Source organism: Microtus ochrogaster, linkage group LG5, assembly GCF_000317375.1.
Source record: "Microtus ochrogaster isolate Prairie Vole_2 linkage group LG5, MicOch1.0, whole genome shotgun sequence".
NCBI lineage: Eukaryota > Metazoa > Chordata > Mammalia > Rodentia > Cricetidae > Microtus > Microtus ochrogaster.
In genome coordinates this window covers 41,549,206-41,567,807 of record NC_022031.1, presented here as the reverse complement: position 1 = coordinate 41,567,807, position 18,602 = coordinate 41,549,206, and the positions used below count along the sequence as shown (strand labels likewise).

General features: G+C 49.8%; 1 protein-coding gene across 1 annotated transcript; it reads right to left on the bottom strand.

Moving 5' to 3' along the window:
* Positions 1–4,365: 4,365 nt before the first annotated feature.
* Nans (N-acetylneuraminate synthase) lies at positions 4,366–17,006 on the bottom strand. Its single transcript, XM_005362145.3, has 6 exons — positions 16,811–17,006; positions 15,300–15,515; positions 10,792–10,891; positions 9,333–9,487; positions 6,134–6,400; positions 4,366–4,606 (listed from the first exon to the last, which is right to left on the bottom strand). The coding sequence occupies exons 1-6, from the start codon at positions 16,940–16,942 to the stop codon at positions 4,397–4,399; spliced, it is 1,080 nt and encodes a 359-aa protein (XP_005362202.1). The 5' UTR covers positions 16,943–17,006; the 3' UTR covers positions 4,366–4,396.
* Positions 17,007–18,602: the final 1,596 nt, after the last annotated feature.

Genomic DNA, 18,602 nt, shown 5'->3' with positions numbered 1-18,602 from the left:
CACCCAGTGATGGGGAGCTCACCATTCATGAGGATCACCAAGTTCTTTTTAACATTCATTTTGAGGGGGCAGAGGGGCCTTCAGTCCCATGGTTCACATGTGGATGTCAGGGGATAACTGATGGAAAAGGATTTCCTTCCACCATGTGGTTCTGAGGATTGAACTCAGGGTATCAGGATGATGACAGCCATCAACCTCTGAGCCATCCCGATGGCCCCTAAACACAACTCTCGGCTGTCTCCAGCCACAGCAGTACTGCAAAACTTGTTTGTGGCCACCCTTTAGCACCACGGAAGCCTCGGGTGGTCTCTAGCCTTTAGAGAATGACGTGGGAAGGTCATATGTCAATCTGTTGATTTCATTGGTTAATAGAGAAACTGCCTTGGACCATTTGATAGGCCAGCCCTTAGGTGGGTGGAGTAAACAGAACAGAATGCTGGGAAGAAGGGAAGTGAACTCAGTCGCCATGCCTCTCCTCTCCAGGACAGACTCAATGAAGCTCCAGCTCAAGATGGACGTAGGCTAGAATCCTTCCCGGTAAGCCACACAGATTATTAGAAATGGGTTAGTCAAGATGTGAGAGTTAGCCAGTAAGAGGCTAGAGCTAATGGGCCAGGCAGTGTTTAAAGGACTACAGTTTCCGTGTTGTTATTTCGGGTGTAAAGCGGGCTGCCCACAGCTCATTCTACAAGGGAATTCAGGGGCTCTTTTGCCTACATCTCTTCTGCCCCAAATTCTACTTTGTCGGTGACACTGACCTCTGGTAACCCCATACAGGTGTTGCTAGTGGATAGAAGCATTTGGTGTTGTGAGAGAAAGTCTGCACAAGACAGCACCGTGTTTATGATAGGGAGTGACCAAGCCGGAGTCCATCATGTTCTGATCAGAAGTTTTCTAGGTGGGATGAGGCGGGGGAGGCTGTTGAGATGATTCAGCAGGTCAAGGTGCTTGCCTTCAAACCTGGCATCCGAATTCAACACTGGGGAGGGCCCACGTGGTGGAAAGAGAGAAGCAGCTCCTAAAACCTGTCCTCTGACTGCTACACAGTGCACATCCACCCATACACACACACACAAACATAGAGGCCAGAGCGATGTCTCAGTGGTTAAGGGAACTGGCTGCTCTCGGAGAGGGCCCGAGTTCAGTTTCCACCAATCACATGGTAGCTCACAACTGTACCCGTTTCATGAGGCTGAACACTCCTCTGGCTCCTGTTGGCACCAGACACAAGTGGTGCAGACATACATGCAGACACAGCCATACACATAAAATAAATGTAGAAAAGAAAAACATCCTTGGTTTACCCCTCCCTGGAGAACCTGGAAGGCTAAGACCCCCTTCCCCCACCAGCTGCTCCTCTCAAATCACTTCCCGACACTGGGGATTTCCCAAGCTTACACAGTTCATCTCTCAGTCATTGCTCAGTGTACAAGGCTTAAACTGGCTGTAACTTCTGGGAGACTTTCCTAGGTCAGTGCCCCCTCCCCCGCCCTTTCCAGTGAAGGTCAGCTCAGTGGATCCTGTTCACAGCATGGCACAGCCCACCAGCAAGCACTTAGGTATGTCTTCCAACTGTGAGCGGGCTGGGAATGTGCCTAGATCCCAGGCCGGCTACCAACCAGAGCACCCCAGAATTAGTCCAGGTTCCGAGAAAGGGAGTCCTAATTCACACATTAGCCTCTCAGGGCTAACTATGCACTGAGAAGAGACTTGAACATACACTTTCCAATAGTACTGATGCAGCAAATAAGGTTAGATTGGGCCTGGAGAGGTGGTGGCTCAGAGGTTACGAGCTCCAAATGCTCTTGCAGAGGATCTAAGTTTGGGACCCAGCACCCATATCAGGCAGCTCACAGCTGCTTATTACTCCAGCTCCAGGGGATCTGACACCCTTGTCCTCTGTAGGCAGGCGCGCGCGCGCGCACACACGCACACACACACACACACACACACACACACACACACACCCTAACAATAAAGTCAAATACCCCCGGCTCTGGGATCTGACACCCCTGGCTTCCATAGGCAGCTGCGCGTGTGCATGCACACACACACACACACACACACACACACACACACACCTTAACAAAATAAGGCTAAATAAGTATGAACACAAAAATTAAGAACTTGCAAAGGGAACTGGAGTGTTGGGGCACACAGATGTGAGCCCATTCCACCTTGTCTGAAGGCCAGAGAGTTTGAGCTTATTTCTGCTCATTAATGTTAGCAGGTGTGGCTACAAACAATAGAGATTCTGGCCTAGGGTGTGATGAATTAGTATTTTGAGTGTTTAAGTAGATCTGCTCCACCTGGACCAAAGATAGGAGAATTCAAGTCTATTCCTTGTGTCATGCTAATCAAGTCTGTTGCCCCCTTCCCCTTTTGCAGTGAAGCATATAAGCAAGCATATGGAAAAATAAATGAGGCGGATTCAGTATTTACTGAATGTCTCTCCCAATGCTATCCTGTTTCTCTTATTTCTCCTACATCTCCGTTCCTTTTGCCTAATAATTCTAATCCTCACACTCCTATGGTCAAGTTTTGTCGAAGCTAGTTTTCGACACTGGAGAGATGACTCAGAGGTTAAAAGCATTCATTGCTCTTTAAGAGGACCCGGGTTCAATTCCCAGCAGCCACATGGCACCTCACAACTGTAACTCCAGTTCCAGGGAATCCAAGACCCTCACAGACATACGTGCCAATGCACACACACGTAACATCTTTAATCCCAGCACTCAGGAAGCGGACGCAGGTGGATCTCTGAGTTTGAAGCCAGCCCCCTACACAGTGAGTTCCATTACAGCCAAAGCTATACAGAGGAACCCTGTCTGGAAACACCAAAACACACACACACACACACCCCACCTTGATAAGAAGCAGCTGAAGAGATGTCTCAGTGGTTAAGGGCAGTTTCTGCTCTTGCAGAGAAATCCTGGGTTCAGTTCCCATCACATATGTAGAGGCTCACAACTAATTCCAGGAAGGGGACCTGATGCCCTCTTCTGACTTCCACTGGTATTGTACACATATACATACACAGAGAATAAAGATAGCCCTTTAAAAAGAGAGAAAGGGCTTGAAAAGGGCTTAAGATGGCTCGTTAGAGAAGGGCCCTTGCTGCTTAAACACTGGGGCCTGAGTTCGTATCTCGGCACCCAAGCAAAATGCCATGCCTGGCAGAGACAGATTTTTGGAGCCTGCTAGATGCTTACACAGCTAATGCTGCTCAGGATAAAGTGGACAGTGATAAAGCAGGATTCTGACCTCTGCAAACACACAAACACACAAAATGGGAGGGGGTGGCTAACAGGCTAGCAATACAGGTCAGCTGGTAAAGGAGACCGCTGCCAGGCCTGATGGCCTCAGTTTGATCCTTGGAACCAATATGGTAGAGGGGATACCTGACTCCCATGAGCCACTCTTTGTAATTTGTACACACACACACACACACACACACACACACACACGAAAAATAAATGCGGGCCAAGTGTGATGGCGCACACCTTTAATCTCAGCCCTCGGGAGGCAGAGGCAGGCGGATCTCGGAGTTTGAGTCCAGTCTGGTCTACAAAGCAAGTGCCGGGTCAGGCAGGGATATAGAGTCAGATCTTGTCTTAGAAAAACAAAAAACAAACAAACAAAACAAAATTTTTAAAAATAAAGTGTAGACGAGAAGATGCTTGAAAAGAACAAAATGATTAATTCCAGCTCTGATTCAGCAAAGAACAAAGTGCAATGTGACAATGAACCTCTATAAAAAGTTCACCCAGCTTAAAGAAGTCGAACAGTGGAGGCTTTGTGCCCGGGTTGTCATCTGTCATCTGTGACAATGTCTGCACCCCCCTCACCCTTACGGCACGCCAGCTCCACGTCCCACACCGCCACCCCTTACCCAGACTGTTCCTCCCTGCTCACACCCCCTAAGGGTCGCCTCACCAACCAAGTGTACCATGGTGTAGCGTGCACTGCCCTCTGAGTAAGGCTGCCCTGAGGGTTTGCCAAAGGGAAGATGAACTGCTCTCTCCCTCCCAACCTTCACTCAGAGACAGGAGCGCTTGCCTCTGCCCACAAGGCCTCGGGAGAGTCTAATGTAAGTGACCACTATTTGGTTCTCTGGGGAACCAGGGGCAGGAGGGAAAGGAGGAGGTAACCCAGCTGTGTTGCTGTGTAGGGTGGGAACATGAAGGGTTAAGACAACAACAGAGCCTCTCAGAAACCCTAAAGGAGCTATGTTTGCTCGGGGCTGCCTTCTCTGGCTGGACACCTCAGAGTAGAAAGGCCTCATTGGCCCTTCCTTTCCGATGGGCTGGACACAGGTGGCCGCTGTGACAGGTGTACCCAACACACTGGACAGTAGTAGCATGGTGGCTGAGAAGCCAGGGAGAGGCACTTTATTTTAAGACTTGATTTTCTTGCTGTGATTTTCCACAGAGTCTTCCATGATTGTATCATCTTCTTCCACAGTGACCAGCACCTTTCTGCCCACGAGGCTGAAGATGTCTTCAGGAGGATAGCCTTTGGGCTCGCCCACCTTCACGGTGAGCATGTCCAGGGTCAGGATGGTGCCTTCTGGGATTTTCACTTTGGCCACCACAGACTTGCCCAGCTGTGGACACAGAAGACCAGCGTCAGATCTTAGAAGTAACTCCTGCACACACCAAGTCCCTGTGACGAGACTGTCACAGCCGGGACTTCCTCACCACAATGCCCAGTGCAGCACCTCACAGAAGCAGAAACACAGCCCGTGTCAGGTGACATCACAGACTAGGAGGAGAGGCTTTTCCAGTCACACAGCACAAAGGAAAGGGCTCAGGCTGTGTAGCCAGACCGACCCAGGTTCAGTACCTGTTGGCCTGGGTGCTGTGTTTGGCTTCCCCGCTAAAGGGGCTGGCACCTTATCAGTGTTAAGAGAGTGAGATAGTGTGCTCCCAACATGTGACAGCCGCAATCACTTCTGTCCCCGTGTCGTCAACATCTTATGGAAAACTGAGTTCAAAAGAAGGCAGGCAACCCTGTCTCGAAAAACCAAAAAAAAAAAAGAAGGCAGGCAACTTGGTCAAGCTGCCAATAACCAAGATGAGAACCCCCAAAAAGGAAACTCCTAGTCCTGGTCCAGTGTGTATACAAACCTGTTTGCCACTTTGTTCTATAAAATAGGGCGATGGAGGGCTCACGAGCAATAAATGAGGGTGACTTATTCAGATGACAAGGGGTACCCAGAAAGGGGGCAGACGGGGCAGGCAGATGTTCACACCAAGGGATGGTTCACAGCCAGCATCCCTGCCTCCCTGTACATACTTGGAAGCAGCATTCACCGTCCTCCACAGCTTACATAAGAGCCTCCAAGTTCTGCTTGGAACTTAGCACCAGGAGAAGCTGTCAGCTGCTTACTGTCACACAGTGGCCCTGGCTGCCTTTCACCCTCCGCTTTGGGCACTCCACGCCCGACTGCGTAATTTTCACTCTAGGTGCCTGCACGACTCTCTCCATTTCATCTGCAGGGCAATTATATTCTTTAACTGCTAACTCCCCAGTCCATGTGACCCAGAATTGTAGGGGTCGGGTCAGCAGGTAGTCTCCAGCAGAATAAAAGACAATGCTTCTCATGTAGACCCACACGACTACAGGTAAAGAGTCTTGAACCCAGAACTCCTGGGACTCCTGCCTCTAAACTCACAAGAACAGAGAGGTCCAGGCTGTGGCTTCTAAGAAGCTGGGAGGCACGCCTCGGCCTCACCGTCAGTGCTCACCAGCCCCACCCACCCAGTGCCCCTTTGTACTCAGGACTGCCCTGGCTCTCTTCCCAGTGCCTCGGTATGCCTACTCCAAGTGACCAGACTTGGCCATCGTAGGACTTCACTCTCTATCTCCCAGGGTTCATAGCCCTGAAGCTGCAGGCTTCAGAGCTTAGTGGAAAGGCTAACGTGACCATGGGCAGCTAAAAGGCCTGACCTGCTCTCATGTGATGCATCACCCCGCTGCTCCCATAGCCTAATGGCGCTCAGTAGGGTGGGTGTGACGTTCCTGCACCTGCTCATCTGTCAGGCTCAGACAGGTCAAAAGCCCAGTTCCTGGTCACGTGTGCCACACCTGCCCCAGGACAACAGGCGAGACAGGGTCAGGCAGCACCCACCTTCTCGTTGCAGGCCACCTCACAGGGCAGCAGCTGCTTGACTGGAGAGCCCAATGCCCGCTCCACCAGGCGCACGGACCGCACCAGCTCTGCCAGCTCTCCAGGCTCCAACGAGGCTGAGTGGTCGCTCCCCTTCCAAGTCTTGTCCAAAGTTATGTGACGTTCCAACACCTTGGCCCCCAGAGCCACTGCCGCCACAGATATGGCGATGCCTGTCTCATGCCCAGAATACCCTATGGGAATGTCGGGAAAGAGCTTCTGGTACTCCTGTAAAACAGAAGAGGGGTGCGCTTACCCTTCTGGGCTTCTCGTCAGGGAGATCAGAACAGCACCCCACTTCAGCCGCTCCTGAGCAGAGCAGCCAGGGGTGAGACAGTAAGGCAGGCACTCTGAGCCTCCCCCTTACAAGGATAAAAGTGCCCACTGAGGGTTGCTGGAAACGGAGAGGGCACCCGCTGTACTGACTGGTTTTATGTCAGCTCACACAGGCTAGAGTCGTCAGAGAGGAGGGAGCCTCGATTGAGGAAATGTCTCCATAAGAGCTGGCTTACTTAGTGATCAATGGGGGCGTACCAACTATGGGCTGGTGGTCTTGGGTTCTATAAGAACGCAGGCTGAATAAGCTATGTGGAGCAAGTCAGTAAGCAGCACCACTCCGTGGCCTCTGCATCAGCTCCAGCGTCCAGGTTCCTGATGATGAACTGTAAGTAGAAAAAAACCCTTTCCTCCCTGAGTTACTTACAGCAATAGAAACCCTAACTAAGATACCCGCCGCACTGTGAATGCTGCCATTGAGAATGTCTTCTGTGGCCAACAAGATGGCTCAGAGGGTGAAGGCAAGCGCCTGCCATCGAGCCTGATGACATGAGCTTGATCCCTGGAAACCACCCAATGAAAGGAGAGTACAGCCCCCACAGGCTGTCTTCTGAGTGCCATACACTTGCCATGGTGTGTACACACACATGCATACTCATACGCATAGTGAATTCAAAACATTCTAATCAACCAACACCTTGTGTTGATGGAGGAAGGCCATTGGTTAATTAAATAAAGAAGCTGCTTGCCCTCATAGCTTAAAACATAGGTGGGAGGAGTAAACAGAACAGAATGCTGGGAGGAAGAGGAAGTGAGCTCAGAGACTCGACAGCTCTCCTCTCGGGGGCAGACGCCTCAGAGAGACGCCATGCTCCCGGCTCCTGGGCGGACGCGGGTATAGCTCTGCTCTCTGAGACACACGCGATGAAGCTCCGACCGAGGATGGACGTAGGCTAGAATCTTCCCGGTAAGACTGGTGCTCACAGATTATTAGAGATGGGTTGATTGGGATATCAGAATTTGCCAGTAAGGGCTAGAGTTAAAGGGCCAAGCAGTGTTTAAATGAATACAGTTTCCGTGTAATTATTTCGGGTAAAGCTAGCCTTGCAGGCAGCGGGGTGTTGGGGACACAGCCCCGCCGCTCCTATTACTACATTGTGTGACTGTTTAATCCTGTGCAGACCAAGAATAACAACCGAACTGAAGTGGAATGACTAAGATCGCCCCAAAAGCACTTGTCATAAGTGTGAAATCAATTAGGGCTGGAGAGATGGCTCAGAGGTTAAGAGCACTGACTGTTTTTCCAGAGGTCCTGAGTTCAATTCTCAGCAACTACATGGTGGCTCACAGCCATCTATAATGAGATCTTATGCCTTCTTCTGGTGTGCAGGCATACATACAGGCAGAACACTGTACACATAATAAATAAATTTTTTTAAAAAAATATTAAGTATACACACAGCCCAGGCCCCCAAACATTCCGTTGATGGGAATACTGAATAATTAATGTCATCTATAATCCACCTGATGCAGCAAAGTGGTATAGGAGGTCCTTCTGTTTTTGTTCCTTTCATTGGTTAATAAAGAAACTGCTTTGGGCTTGTTGAGTGGGCAGAACTTAGGTAGGAGGTGGGGGTGAGGGAGGGTGGAGGGGAGGCAACTAAATGTCATGCTGGGAGAAAGGAGGGAGCCAGGGGGAGAAGCCATGGATCCTCTGCCTGAGACGGATGCTGGTTAGAATCTCACTGGTAAGCCACTGCCACATGGTGATATAAGAAGATTAATAGAAATGGGTTAAATCAAGATGTGAGAGCCAATAAGAAGCTAGAATAGGCCAAACAGTGATTTAATTAATACAGTTTCTGTGTGGTTATTTCAGGTGTAAGCTAGCCGGGTGGCCAAAATGAACAAGCAGGCCCTCTCCTTGCAACAGCAAAGACCTCAGATGAGTGAGTGCTGTCAGTGACAGTGGCCAGAAAGCAGAAGCCCAGTAGGAGATGCGGTGGAGGGCAGCAGCAGATGAGGAATGTTGGGTGGCTAAAGCCTTGAGATCTAGCCTACAGATGTGTGATAAGAGCACAGGCTGCAGCCAGGCAGTGGTGGCACACACCTTTAGTCCCAGCACTCTGGAGGCAGAGGGAGGCAATAATGAGTTCAAGGCCAGCCTCATCTACAGAGTGAGTTCCAGGACAACCAGAGCTGCACAGAGAAACCCTGTCTCAAAAAAACAATCCTCCCCCAAAGAGAAAAAAAGAGTACAGGCTTCTAGGCCAGGGAATTCTGCTGTGACTGGGTGGGCTGGCAAAGCCACTCTCGCCATGTAGCCATGTCTAGAAGGAGGATGTTATAGGACTTCCAGTGAGGGGAAAATCAGGGAGAGTACCTGGAGTCAAAGACACTAAGTTGTTAACTATATTCATCTATGGAGGCCTTTAATCCCAGCACTTGGAAGGCAGAGGCAGGCAGATCTCTTTGAGTTTGAGGCCAGCCTGGTCTGCAGAGTGAGTTACAGGCCAGACAATTCTACACAGTTAGACACCCCCCCCCCAAAAAAAAAGTATACGAAGACAAATCATGAAGTATGAGGCATACATACATACACAGACACATACACACAGGGAAGAAACTAAGATTGGTGTTATATGCTTTCATTTACAGCTTCCCTCTTTGGAATGCCATACTTCCTTGGCTGCCTAGGTCTAATCTGATTCTGTCACCCTAAGATAGGATCTGTACATTTACAAAGTGTGCCATGGTTGGTTATAATTTTGTCTATAACAACAGGGCTAGGGCTACCTATAGCTCAGTGGAAGAACACTTGGTTGTCATGCCCATGGCCCTAGATCAGTCTCCAGCACCACAAATGAATGAACTTCCTGCTCACCGAGATGACGCGCAGGTTGGCATCCTCTGGCTGCAGTGGGTATGCGCTGGTGCACTGGAGGAAGCAGAAGTTGGGGTTGAGGGGCTTCACAATCTGGTAGACTTGCTTCATAGTGTCCATCGACTGCATCCCACTGGAGATCACCATAGGACGACCTGAAGAACCAGCACCTTCTTCACAGGGCTCAGAATCTTCCCCACCCACATCTCCTAAGACACCGCACAGCAACCGAAGGGGAAACACACTTCCTCGGGATCATGCTTCAGCAAAGGGAAGCACGCTGAGGGATCTCAGGATCTTGAGGGGAAGAGAGGCATCTCTACAGATCAAGAGGCTGTGCAGTATAGAACAGGCTTCATCTTATGCTGTGGGACAATGGTTTTATCCTGTAAAGATTTGTTTCTTGTACCTGTTTAATAAAATGCTGATTGGCCAGTAGCCAGGTAGGAAGTAGAGGAGGGGCAATGAGAAAAAGAGGATTCTGGGAAGAGGAAAGAGTCAGTCTGCAGTGGCCACCCAGACACAGAGCAACCAAGATGTGACTGCCTCACCAAAAAAAGGTACCAAGCCACGTGGCTAACAAAGACAAGAATTATAGGCTAATGTAAGTTATAAGAGTTAATAAGAAGCCTGAGCTAATGGGCCAATCAGTTTTTAATTAACGTAGGCCTCTGTGTGTTTATTTAGGACTGAATGACTGCGGGACCGGGTAGGACAGGAACCTCAGTCAACAATCTTAATCTAAAATCCCCAAACCCAAGAGACTCCAAATTCAGGAACACTCCTGCTCAGAAGCATTTGGATAAGGGATACACAGCCCATGGTGTGGAAGACTCCCCAGTGCATGAGCACAGCCGAGAGGCCAAGAGCTGCCAGCTTGGGTGCTGGCCTGCACAGAGCCCTGCCCTTAGGGCTTCTGATACCTTGCCTAGGAGACAAGTGCAGAATCTCCAGGGAGCGTGACCTGGTCTGTAAGGTGGGTCAACTAAGAAAAGGTGGGTCAACTAAGATCATTGACGCTGAGAAATCATTTTACCAAGTGTAATGTGGATACATCAGGGGTAGATTCCTACAGGGCCTGGGGATGGGGCTTAGTAGTGGGATAATCACATCAGGTGCATAGTCCCTAGTACCGCCCCAGAACTAACAGGCAGGAGGTTTCTAGAATGTGTCTCCTAAGCTGGGTGTGGTGGTGCACACCTTTAATCCCAGCACCTGGGAGGCAGAGGCAGGAGGATCTCTAGGAGTTTGAAGCCAGTCTGAGCTACAGAGCGAGTTCCATGCCAGCCAGGCAATACAGTGAGACTGTCTAAAAAAAAAAAAAAAAAAAAAAAAAAAAAAAAAAAAAAAAAAAAACTAGATGAGTCTCCATGAATGCTATCACAGTGAGCGGCCACTAGGGGGCAGAAACACAAAGCTTGGACTCTTGGTTTTAAGGGGAAAAAAAAACCACACTTACCTTTCTTGGCTGTCTTCTCCAGATAAGGAAAATTGTTAGTGTCGCCAGATCCAACTTTAAAAAATGGGACATTCAGTTCATGCAGAAACTCAACCGCCATCTGTAAAGTAATCCGAGCGAGTACCTTTCAGCATCGTTCAGAAACACTGCCCTGTGGTACAGGACGGGTGATAGAGGAACCCGGTGCAGGAGACTAGAGAACACGTCACCGCGCGTCCACCCATCTGTCCAGTGCACACCCAGGACTTGCTCTTCACGAGCTGACCATCAATGGCTACGAGCATCTGCACGGGACACACTGCCTCTGGCCAGATTCTTCCTTCCCTTCCTTCCCAAGGAACTTGTGAACAGAGGCAAAAGGGCATGACCCAGAAACCAGGCAGAGAGAAAGTGCCTGGCCCTCAAAGGTCAAAGGACAGAAAGAAGACACTGCATCCTTGCCCAGAGGGACAACTGGAGCAATCTCTGTCCCAGGCCAAGTGTGGCCTTAGAAGAGGAACCAAGCAGTGAAAGCTAAGGATGCCTAGTGCAGAAAGAAGACGAGACAAAAACAATTCAAAGATTTACCCACAAGGATTGTGAAATTTGCATGGAATTCTATCATCGTCAAGTTATTTTTTAATGGTTGGGGGGGCAGGGGAGTTCCTGCTAAGGAAGAGAGTGCCTCATTTTGCAGTCCACCTGGGGACCAGTGCCGCCTAGTGGCCATTTTGAGAATTGCCACCTTGGTTCATCACCCTTCAAGGGTGCAAACATGCCACCCCCTTCGGTCACAGCACAGTGGCTTTCTTTCCCGAGGCCTGCTGACTTCCTCTGACCTACCTTACTGCTGTGAAGCCCTGTCCCTGGCACAAGTCAAACAGCCCTACCACTTCCTCTTCTCAGGTTGCCTTAAAGTAATTCAATCAATACATAGGACCTCAGATGCCTGACTGTTGGGACATGGAATTTGGGGTAACCTAAATCTGTGTTCTCAGGCCCTGGTTACTCAGAATGGTTCCAGAATAGACTCTCTTGCTCCACTTAAGATGAACACTATGGTTTTTGTCGACAGAGCACAGAACCTAAAAGGACAGGCCAGCCCCGTCACAGGCACCAGGCAGCAGGCAGGCAGGGGCAGGAAGTGGAGAGGACAGAGTGCAGGGGCAGGAGTGGGGGGGAGGTGGCTCTGTGGCAACCATCACTGAGCAGTGCCCCCCACTACCCCACCCCCGGCTCATTGCTTCTATCTGCAGCTGCTGCGCCCCTAAGCTTTCTTTGGCTGAAGTCCACCTCCTCGGCACACCCTCCTGAGGGGTGTCCAGCGAACTTTTTCAGTCTCCGTACAATTCTGCCACACCTTAACCTTCCCTGAGCACACAGAACACCCAAGGACAGCACGCACAGCTGAGAGGAGGCACTTAGGAAATGCTAGCTGTTATAACGCAGTCAGGAAGGAGAACCCTGGGAGCCACCTGCTGCAGAAACGGAGGTGGGAGACCCGGAAGGACAGACAGAACTCAACCAGGCTGCTCTGAGGAGGCTGGGAAGGAAATGCTAGCTTGGCAAAGAAAGATCTTTGTAAATTTACTCTTTGTAAAGGCTTTATGGACCCACTTCCCCCCTCACTGCCCTTTCTCCTGTCTGCCTGTGCCCTGGGCCAGCCATGACACCAACCAGCTGCAAACAAATCCCAGAGGAACCTCCTTCCCAACCTGGCAGCAGAGAAATCCCGGCATGTTTTCAGTAGAGAAAATCAGTACTGTTTCTGGCTTGTAGACTCTGTTGCCCAGGCTCACCACCAAGTGCTGGGACTATTAGCCTTTTTACTTTTCATCAACTGTTTTTTGGGTTTTTTGCCTGTTTGTTTTTTTTTTTCCATGATGGAAGGAGAAAAGCGACAGAATCTCATTTTGTAGTTCTGACTGTATGAAACTCATGATACAACATAGGCTGGTTTTGAACTCACAACAATCTTCCTGGCTACACTTACCAATGCTGGAATGAAAGGTACAAGCCACCATGTTGGGTTTCCTTCCTTTTCACAAGGATCAATGTTTACAATTACAAACATATTATGAAGGGGCTAGAGAAATGGCTCAGAGGTTAAGAGCACTGGCTGCTCTTCCAGAAGTCCTGAGTTCTATTCCCAGCAACCACATGGTGGCTCACAACCATCTGTAATGAAATCTGGTGCCCTCTTCTGGTCTGTAGGGACACATGTGGACAGAATATTGTATACATAGTAAATAAATAAATAATTTAAAAAAAAAGAAAAAGAAAAAAAAAACAAACATATTATGAAGTCAAGACAGGGCTGTGTTTTATGAACCAGGTGTGGTAGGGCACACCTTCAATTCCAGTACTGGGGAAGTAGAGGCAGGGTCAGGAGGCTCTCTGTAAATTCCAGGTCAGCCTCATCAGTCTGGTTTTGAATTCAGGCAGGGATCTGTCTACCTCTGCCAGGTGTAACTTCTGTCCTTTGATGATCCTATGTTCTCTCTTTTCTGAATGTCAAAAACTTTAGTCTTAGAAACAAGGACAATGGTACAGAAAGTTTATGTCTTAAGGTTTCTATTGCTACGAAGAGACACCATGACCATGGCAACTCTTATAAAAGAAAACATTTAATTGGGGCTGGCTTACAGTTCAGAGGTTCAGTCCATTGTCATCATGGCGGGAAGCACGGTGACACACAGACAGTGCTGGAGAGGTAGCTGAGAGTTCTATAGGACCCAAAGGCAGCAGGAAGAGACTGAGACACACACCTCATCCAACAAGGCTACCTCCTAATAACGCCACTCCCTATGAACCTAACAGGTAACACTTTCTTTCAAACCAACACAATTTAGGAAGCAGGAACAATGCCGGACTGGTGATGGCCTTTAATCCCAGTACCCCAGAGGCAGAGGCAGGCAGAGCTCTGTGAGTTCAAAGCTAGCCCAGTATATAAAGCCAGTTCCAGAACAGCCAGGACTGTTAACACAAAGAAAGCCTATCTTGAAAACAAAACAAAACAAAACAGGGAATAAAGCCGGGCAGTGGTGGCGCACGCCTTTAATCCCAGCACTCAGGAGGCAGAGGCAGGTGGATCTCTGTGAGTTTGAGACCAGCCTGGTCTACAAGAGCTAGTTCCAGGACAGGAATCAAAAAGCTATGGAGAAACCCTGTCTCGAAAAAATTAAAAAAAAAAAAAAAAAAAAAAAAAGGGAGTAAGAGGGAGTGGCCTGTGGTTTCTATATGCTGTCTCTCTATGGATTTCTTCTCTGACTCTTACAGTACCTGTTGCTGCTGGTCATATCGGGTTTTCTGTGTTCTTTTTCTAGTTAGTGTTAGAACATAGCTTCCCTTCCTCCTGTGTAAAGACTGTGACAGCAGTGCAATGTTTCTTTTGGAGGATTTACTAGAGTGTTATCTGTTGTTTTTGGTTCCTGAGACAGCATCTCAGTATGTAGCCTTGGCTGGTGTAGACCAGGCTGGCCTCATGATCCTCCATCCAGAATCCTGAGTTGAGTGCTGGGTTACAGACTTACTTTTAGTATTTTTGTTTTGTTTTGTTTGTTTTTTTCCCTTTAGTTTCTCCAGGCAAGGTTTCTCTGTGTAACAGCCCTGGAACTCTCTTCGTAGACCAGGCTGGCCTCATACTCACAGAGATCCACCTGCTTCTGAGTACCAGGATTAAAGGTGTGTGCCACCACCTCCTGGCTATTACTTTTAGTTTTTTTATACCGATAAATGATGCTGAACCAGGCTTGGTGGCACCCACTTTTAACTCTAGTATTTGGGAGGTGGAGGTAAGAGAATTAGTTCAGGTCAGCCTCAGTTACAAAATAAGTTTGAGGCCGGCCTAGAATACATGAGACTGCCTCAAAACAAAACAGATGCCAAGGTGAGCATCTTTTCTGTCTGTTCTCAGTTGTTTCCTTAGGGTTGCTTTCTAGAAACGGGCTTTAGGGTAGGCTTTACTGCCCTTAGTTTCCCATCTTAATTAGATTGTTGAAAGTGTGTGTGTGTGTAGAACAGACAAAGCCAGTCTGTTCTACAGAGTAAGTTCCAGGACAGTCAGGGTTAGAAAGAGAGACAGACAGACAGACAGACAGACAGACAGAGACCCTGACTCAAAAATAAAGAAAAGAAATTATAGTGCAAAAAGGACCTGAGGCCTAGTACCAGCTGGACTGCTCGAGGACGTCAGCACAGCCAGCCAGAGACACTCCCTCCAGCTGCACTCCAGGGAGCCAGTCACAGTTGGCTGGTGAGGCACACTGGTTCCCAATCTAAACCACACTCCAATGGGAGAGCCTTGCCCAGTTCGGCTGTCCCACAGTGGGAAAGATGCTGGGGTCTAGCACAGCTGCTCTGATGTGGGGGTAGTTTTTAAACCATGGTACTCTTCTCTCAAAAAAAACTCCTTCTCCGGGCTGCTGGCCCATTGGCCTCCCACTTAGCCGGACATAGTTAAGGTGAGCAGAGCTAGAGCCGACTTTACACCACAGCTGCCTGCATCCCAAGAGAGGCTCAGCGCTTACCTCGTCCATGCCAGAGGCGGTGAAGAAGATGCCAATCTCCTGCGCATAGCGCTGCAGCTCCCTGTACTGGGCGTGGCTGAATTCTAGATGCCGTTTATGCTCCCCATATGTCGACCCCCACGAATGCTTCGAAGTATATGGTCTCTCCAGGGCCTTCCGGTTAAACTTGAACTCCAACTCGCTCTTCTGGAACTTAGCGCAGTCAGCCCCACACTCCTGCAACACAGTAGGACATTTACAGTGACCTGGAGCAGGAATATGGGGTGGGGGGGCAGTGATATGACGTCATTATATTTAGACCAAACAAACGGGGGGCGAAGAGATGCATCCTGGGAGCAAGTGAGCTCGTCCACTACAAACCCTAGGCAGTAAACTGACGCATGTGCCTCCTGCTACAAATGGCAGCGAAGTCAAAACGCAGGGACTGTAGGAAATTCCTCTGCAACACCGCAGAAAGGGAGAGAAGTAAGAAAAATCTGAGGTCTAGGAAAGTCACCTGCTCAAGACTACTCAGCTAGTAAACTTCCTGACTCTAGGCCAGGCCCCTCGCACGACAGGACAGCACCAGCCTTGCCACTGCGTCCTCTGGCCCCGGTGCCCTCCAGAACTAAAAAGAACGCGTGAGAGAAAAACTATAACTCTGTTTGCACAGTTTTCATATCTCTAGGTATCTTTACAACCTCATCACACAAAGAGGTCACACCTTGGAAAAACAGGCCGTTCCTTTGAAATAAAAGCAGGAATTTCCCCCTTTACAGAACAATGACTGGAGACCTGGGTCTAAAACTAAACAGTGTGAGTCCTCGGGCTGGGGGCTGCGGGTGGGGGCGGCTGGAGAAATCACCTGTAATCCCGACTGAGAAACGGGAAGAGATTTACTATGAGGGTGCACACTGCATTTTATCAGTGGCAGTGATCACCTACCACACTTTTCACGCCTTTCTTCAAGAGAGGCTCATCACTGCCCCACGAAGGCGGTCTTTCAGATAAGGCAGCTTAGGTGAACAGGGTTCCCTAGCGGGATCTGCCCTCGGAAACCTGCACTTTTCACCGGTTAGCAGTTCAAACACTGGGATTGTCAGGTGGGGAAAAAAGCCACACCAGCTTCCAAAGACTGTAGTTCATGGAAACCAACGTTACGAGAGGATCGCCGAAGTGGCATATGACAAGCAGGAAGGGGCTGGATCCCTAAGATCCTGGTCAGGTGGCTCCCTACGGACGATGCCAGGCTGATCTAACCGGAAAGGGGAAGAAAGGGGTCGAGTGGGCAGGGAGGCGGAGAGGGCGAGCAAAAGCTCCTGGAAGATTGAGCTAGGGAATCGAGACAAGTGAGACACGGGACACAGAACCAGAAAGCTCTCGCGACCGCGCTCTCCCGAGCCTCTCCCGGAACTCTCCCAGGCCCCTCCGTTAACTCGCCCCCTGGGATCTCCCCGCAAAGCCCTCCTCCGTTAACCTCCACGGACTCCATCGCTAACCCTCCGGGGACCCTCCCGAGCCCCGCCCCTCACCTTGGCAGTGCGGATCATGCGCTTGGCGATGTCCAGGTCGCCCTGGTGGTTCTGGCCGATTTCCGCGATGATGAAGCAAGGGTGCTGCCCACCCACCCAGCGCCCGGGACACAGCTCCAGTTCGAGCGGCATGATGTCTATCCACGCCCGCACGCTTCCAGCGGCGTTTCCGCACCCGCCGTGCAGGCCCGCAAGGTCCCGGCCCCGCCACGTCAGCCGGCGGTCACTGCGCAGCCAATCCACGGTTTCCGTCTCGCTCGACAGCCAATAGGAGTCCTCCCTCGAGGAGAGCGGGGAGCTGGGGAGAGCAAACCCCGCCCCGCCCCGCCGCGGGCCCGGGAGGCGGGATCCCGGCTTTGATACTAAGAGCGAGGAAAGAGTGCGCCTCACGATGCAGCCAGGAAAATAGGTGATCGAGAGTTCGATTCCCATGACTGCTGATTCTGAGAAGGAACTGAAAGACATGGAAATCTTACGAACATGAAAAGAAAAAAAAAAAGAGCACCTCACCCAAAAATACAGGCGAAGCTTCTGGTCTGCAGCCTAGCAAGAATTTCTGCTCCATTAACAACTGACATTTTCCTTCGCAGCTGTAGTTTTCTAGAAATCTCATGAGAAATCACGTTTAGAAGGAAAGGGCAGATACCACACCCTCATGTAACCCTAGTGGCTCCCGGGTTTGTCTTCTCAGGTTATCTATAACTCCGTTCAAGGAGCCACCTCACTTACCAAGAGAGGGAGAAGGAAAGCGGGGACAGGTTCCTAGTAGCTTTTGAGATATAACTTGAACACCCCAAAATGGTACTTATGTCTAATGCCCAGTCTTCCTTCTCGAGCATTTTCTGTTCTTCCCTGAAGCAGAAACATATAACAGTGTATGGAAACCATCAACCACAGTCACTGGTGTAGCACTGAAAAAAATATTTTTATGTATATGAGTGTTTTGCCTGCATGTATGTCTGTACACCATGTGTACCCAGTACCCGCGGAAGTGAGAAAAGGGTATCAGATTCCCAGGAACTGGAGTACAGATGATTGTGAGCTACCTTGTGGATGCTGGGAACTAAGCCTAGGGCTTCTGCAAGAGCAGCCAGTGTTCCAAATCACTGAGCCCTAGCATAGTACATTTTAAATAGTCATAGCTGTTTCTACAATATGACAGGCAGTAGGGTCTGTGAGTTTCACCGATTTGACCAAAGCCATCTTGAACTCGAGACTAGGGCTCAGACTGAGGTCTTGGGGTGTCTCCCAGTCCACGGCTCCTACAGTGCACTCCTTGGATTTCAGACCAAGTTGAGACCCAAGAGTTAGACAGATTGCCTGTTCAGTTACACAGAACTGAAGAAGGGAGTAACAGCCAGAAGCGGGGGAGGGCAAGGCTGGAACCCATTGTAGTAAATGTGCAGTTTGAACTACCCACCAGACAGGAAGGAGCACAGCCATACCAGGCTGGGAGGAAGAGGACACTGGAAGCCCTCCCCAGTGAGACAGAGGCTTAGCAAGCAGGGCAGTTGGGGGGCTCGGGAGAGCAGAGAGGAGATCACACCCACAGAGAACTAGAGCAGATCACACCCACAGGGAACTAGAGCAGATCACACCCACAGAGAACTAGAAGGCCCGTCAATGTCGGAGGCCCGTAGCTGGAGAATGAGGAGAAAGGAGTCGATGGAAGCTGGGTTTACAGCTGGACACACATGGGTGTGCTTTATTAAATGGCAGGATCTTACTGTCTCAAGTGTAGTTGGCAGAGCCACAGATCCTGATCCCAGCGAGCATGAAACATGACACTAAA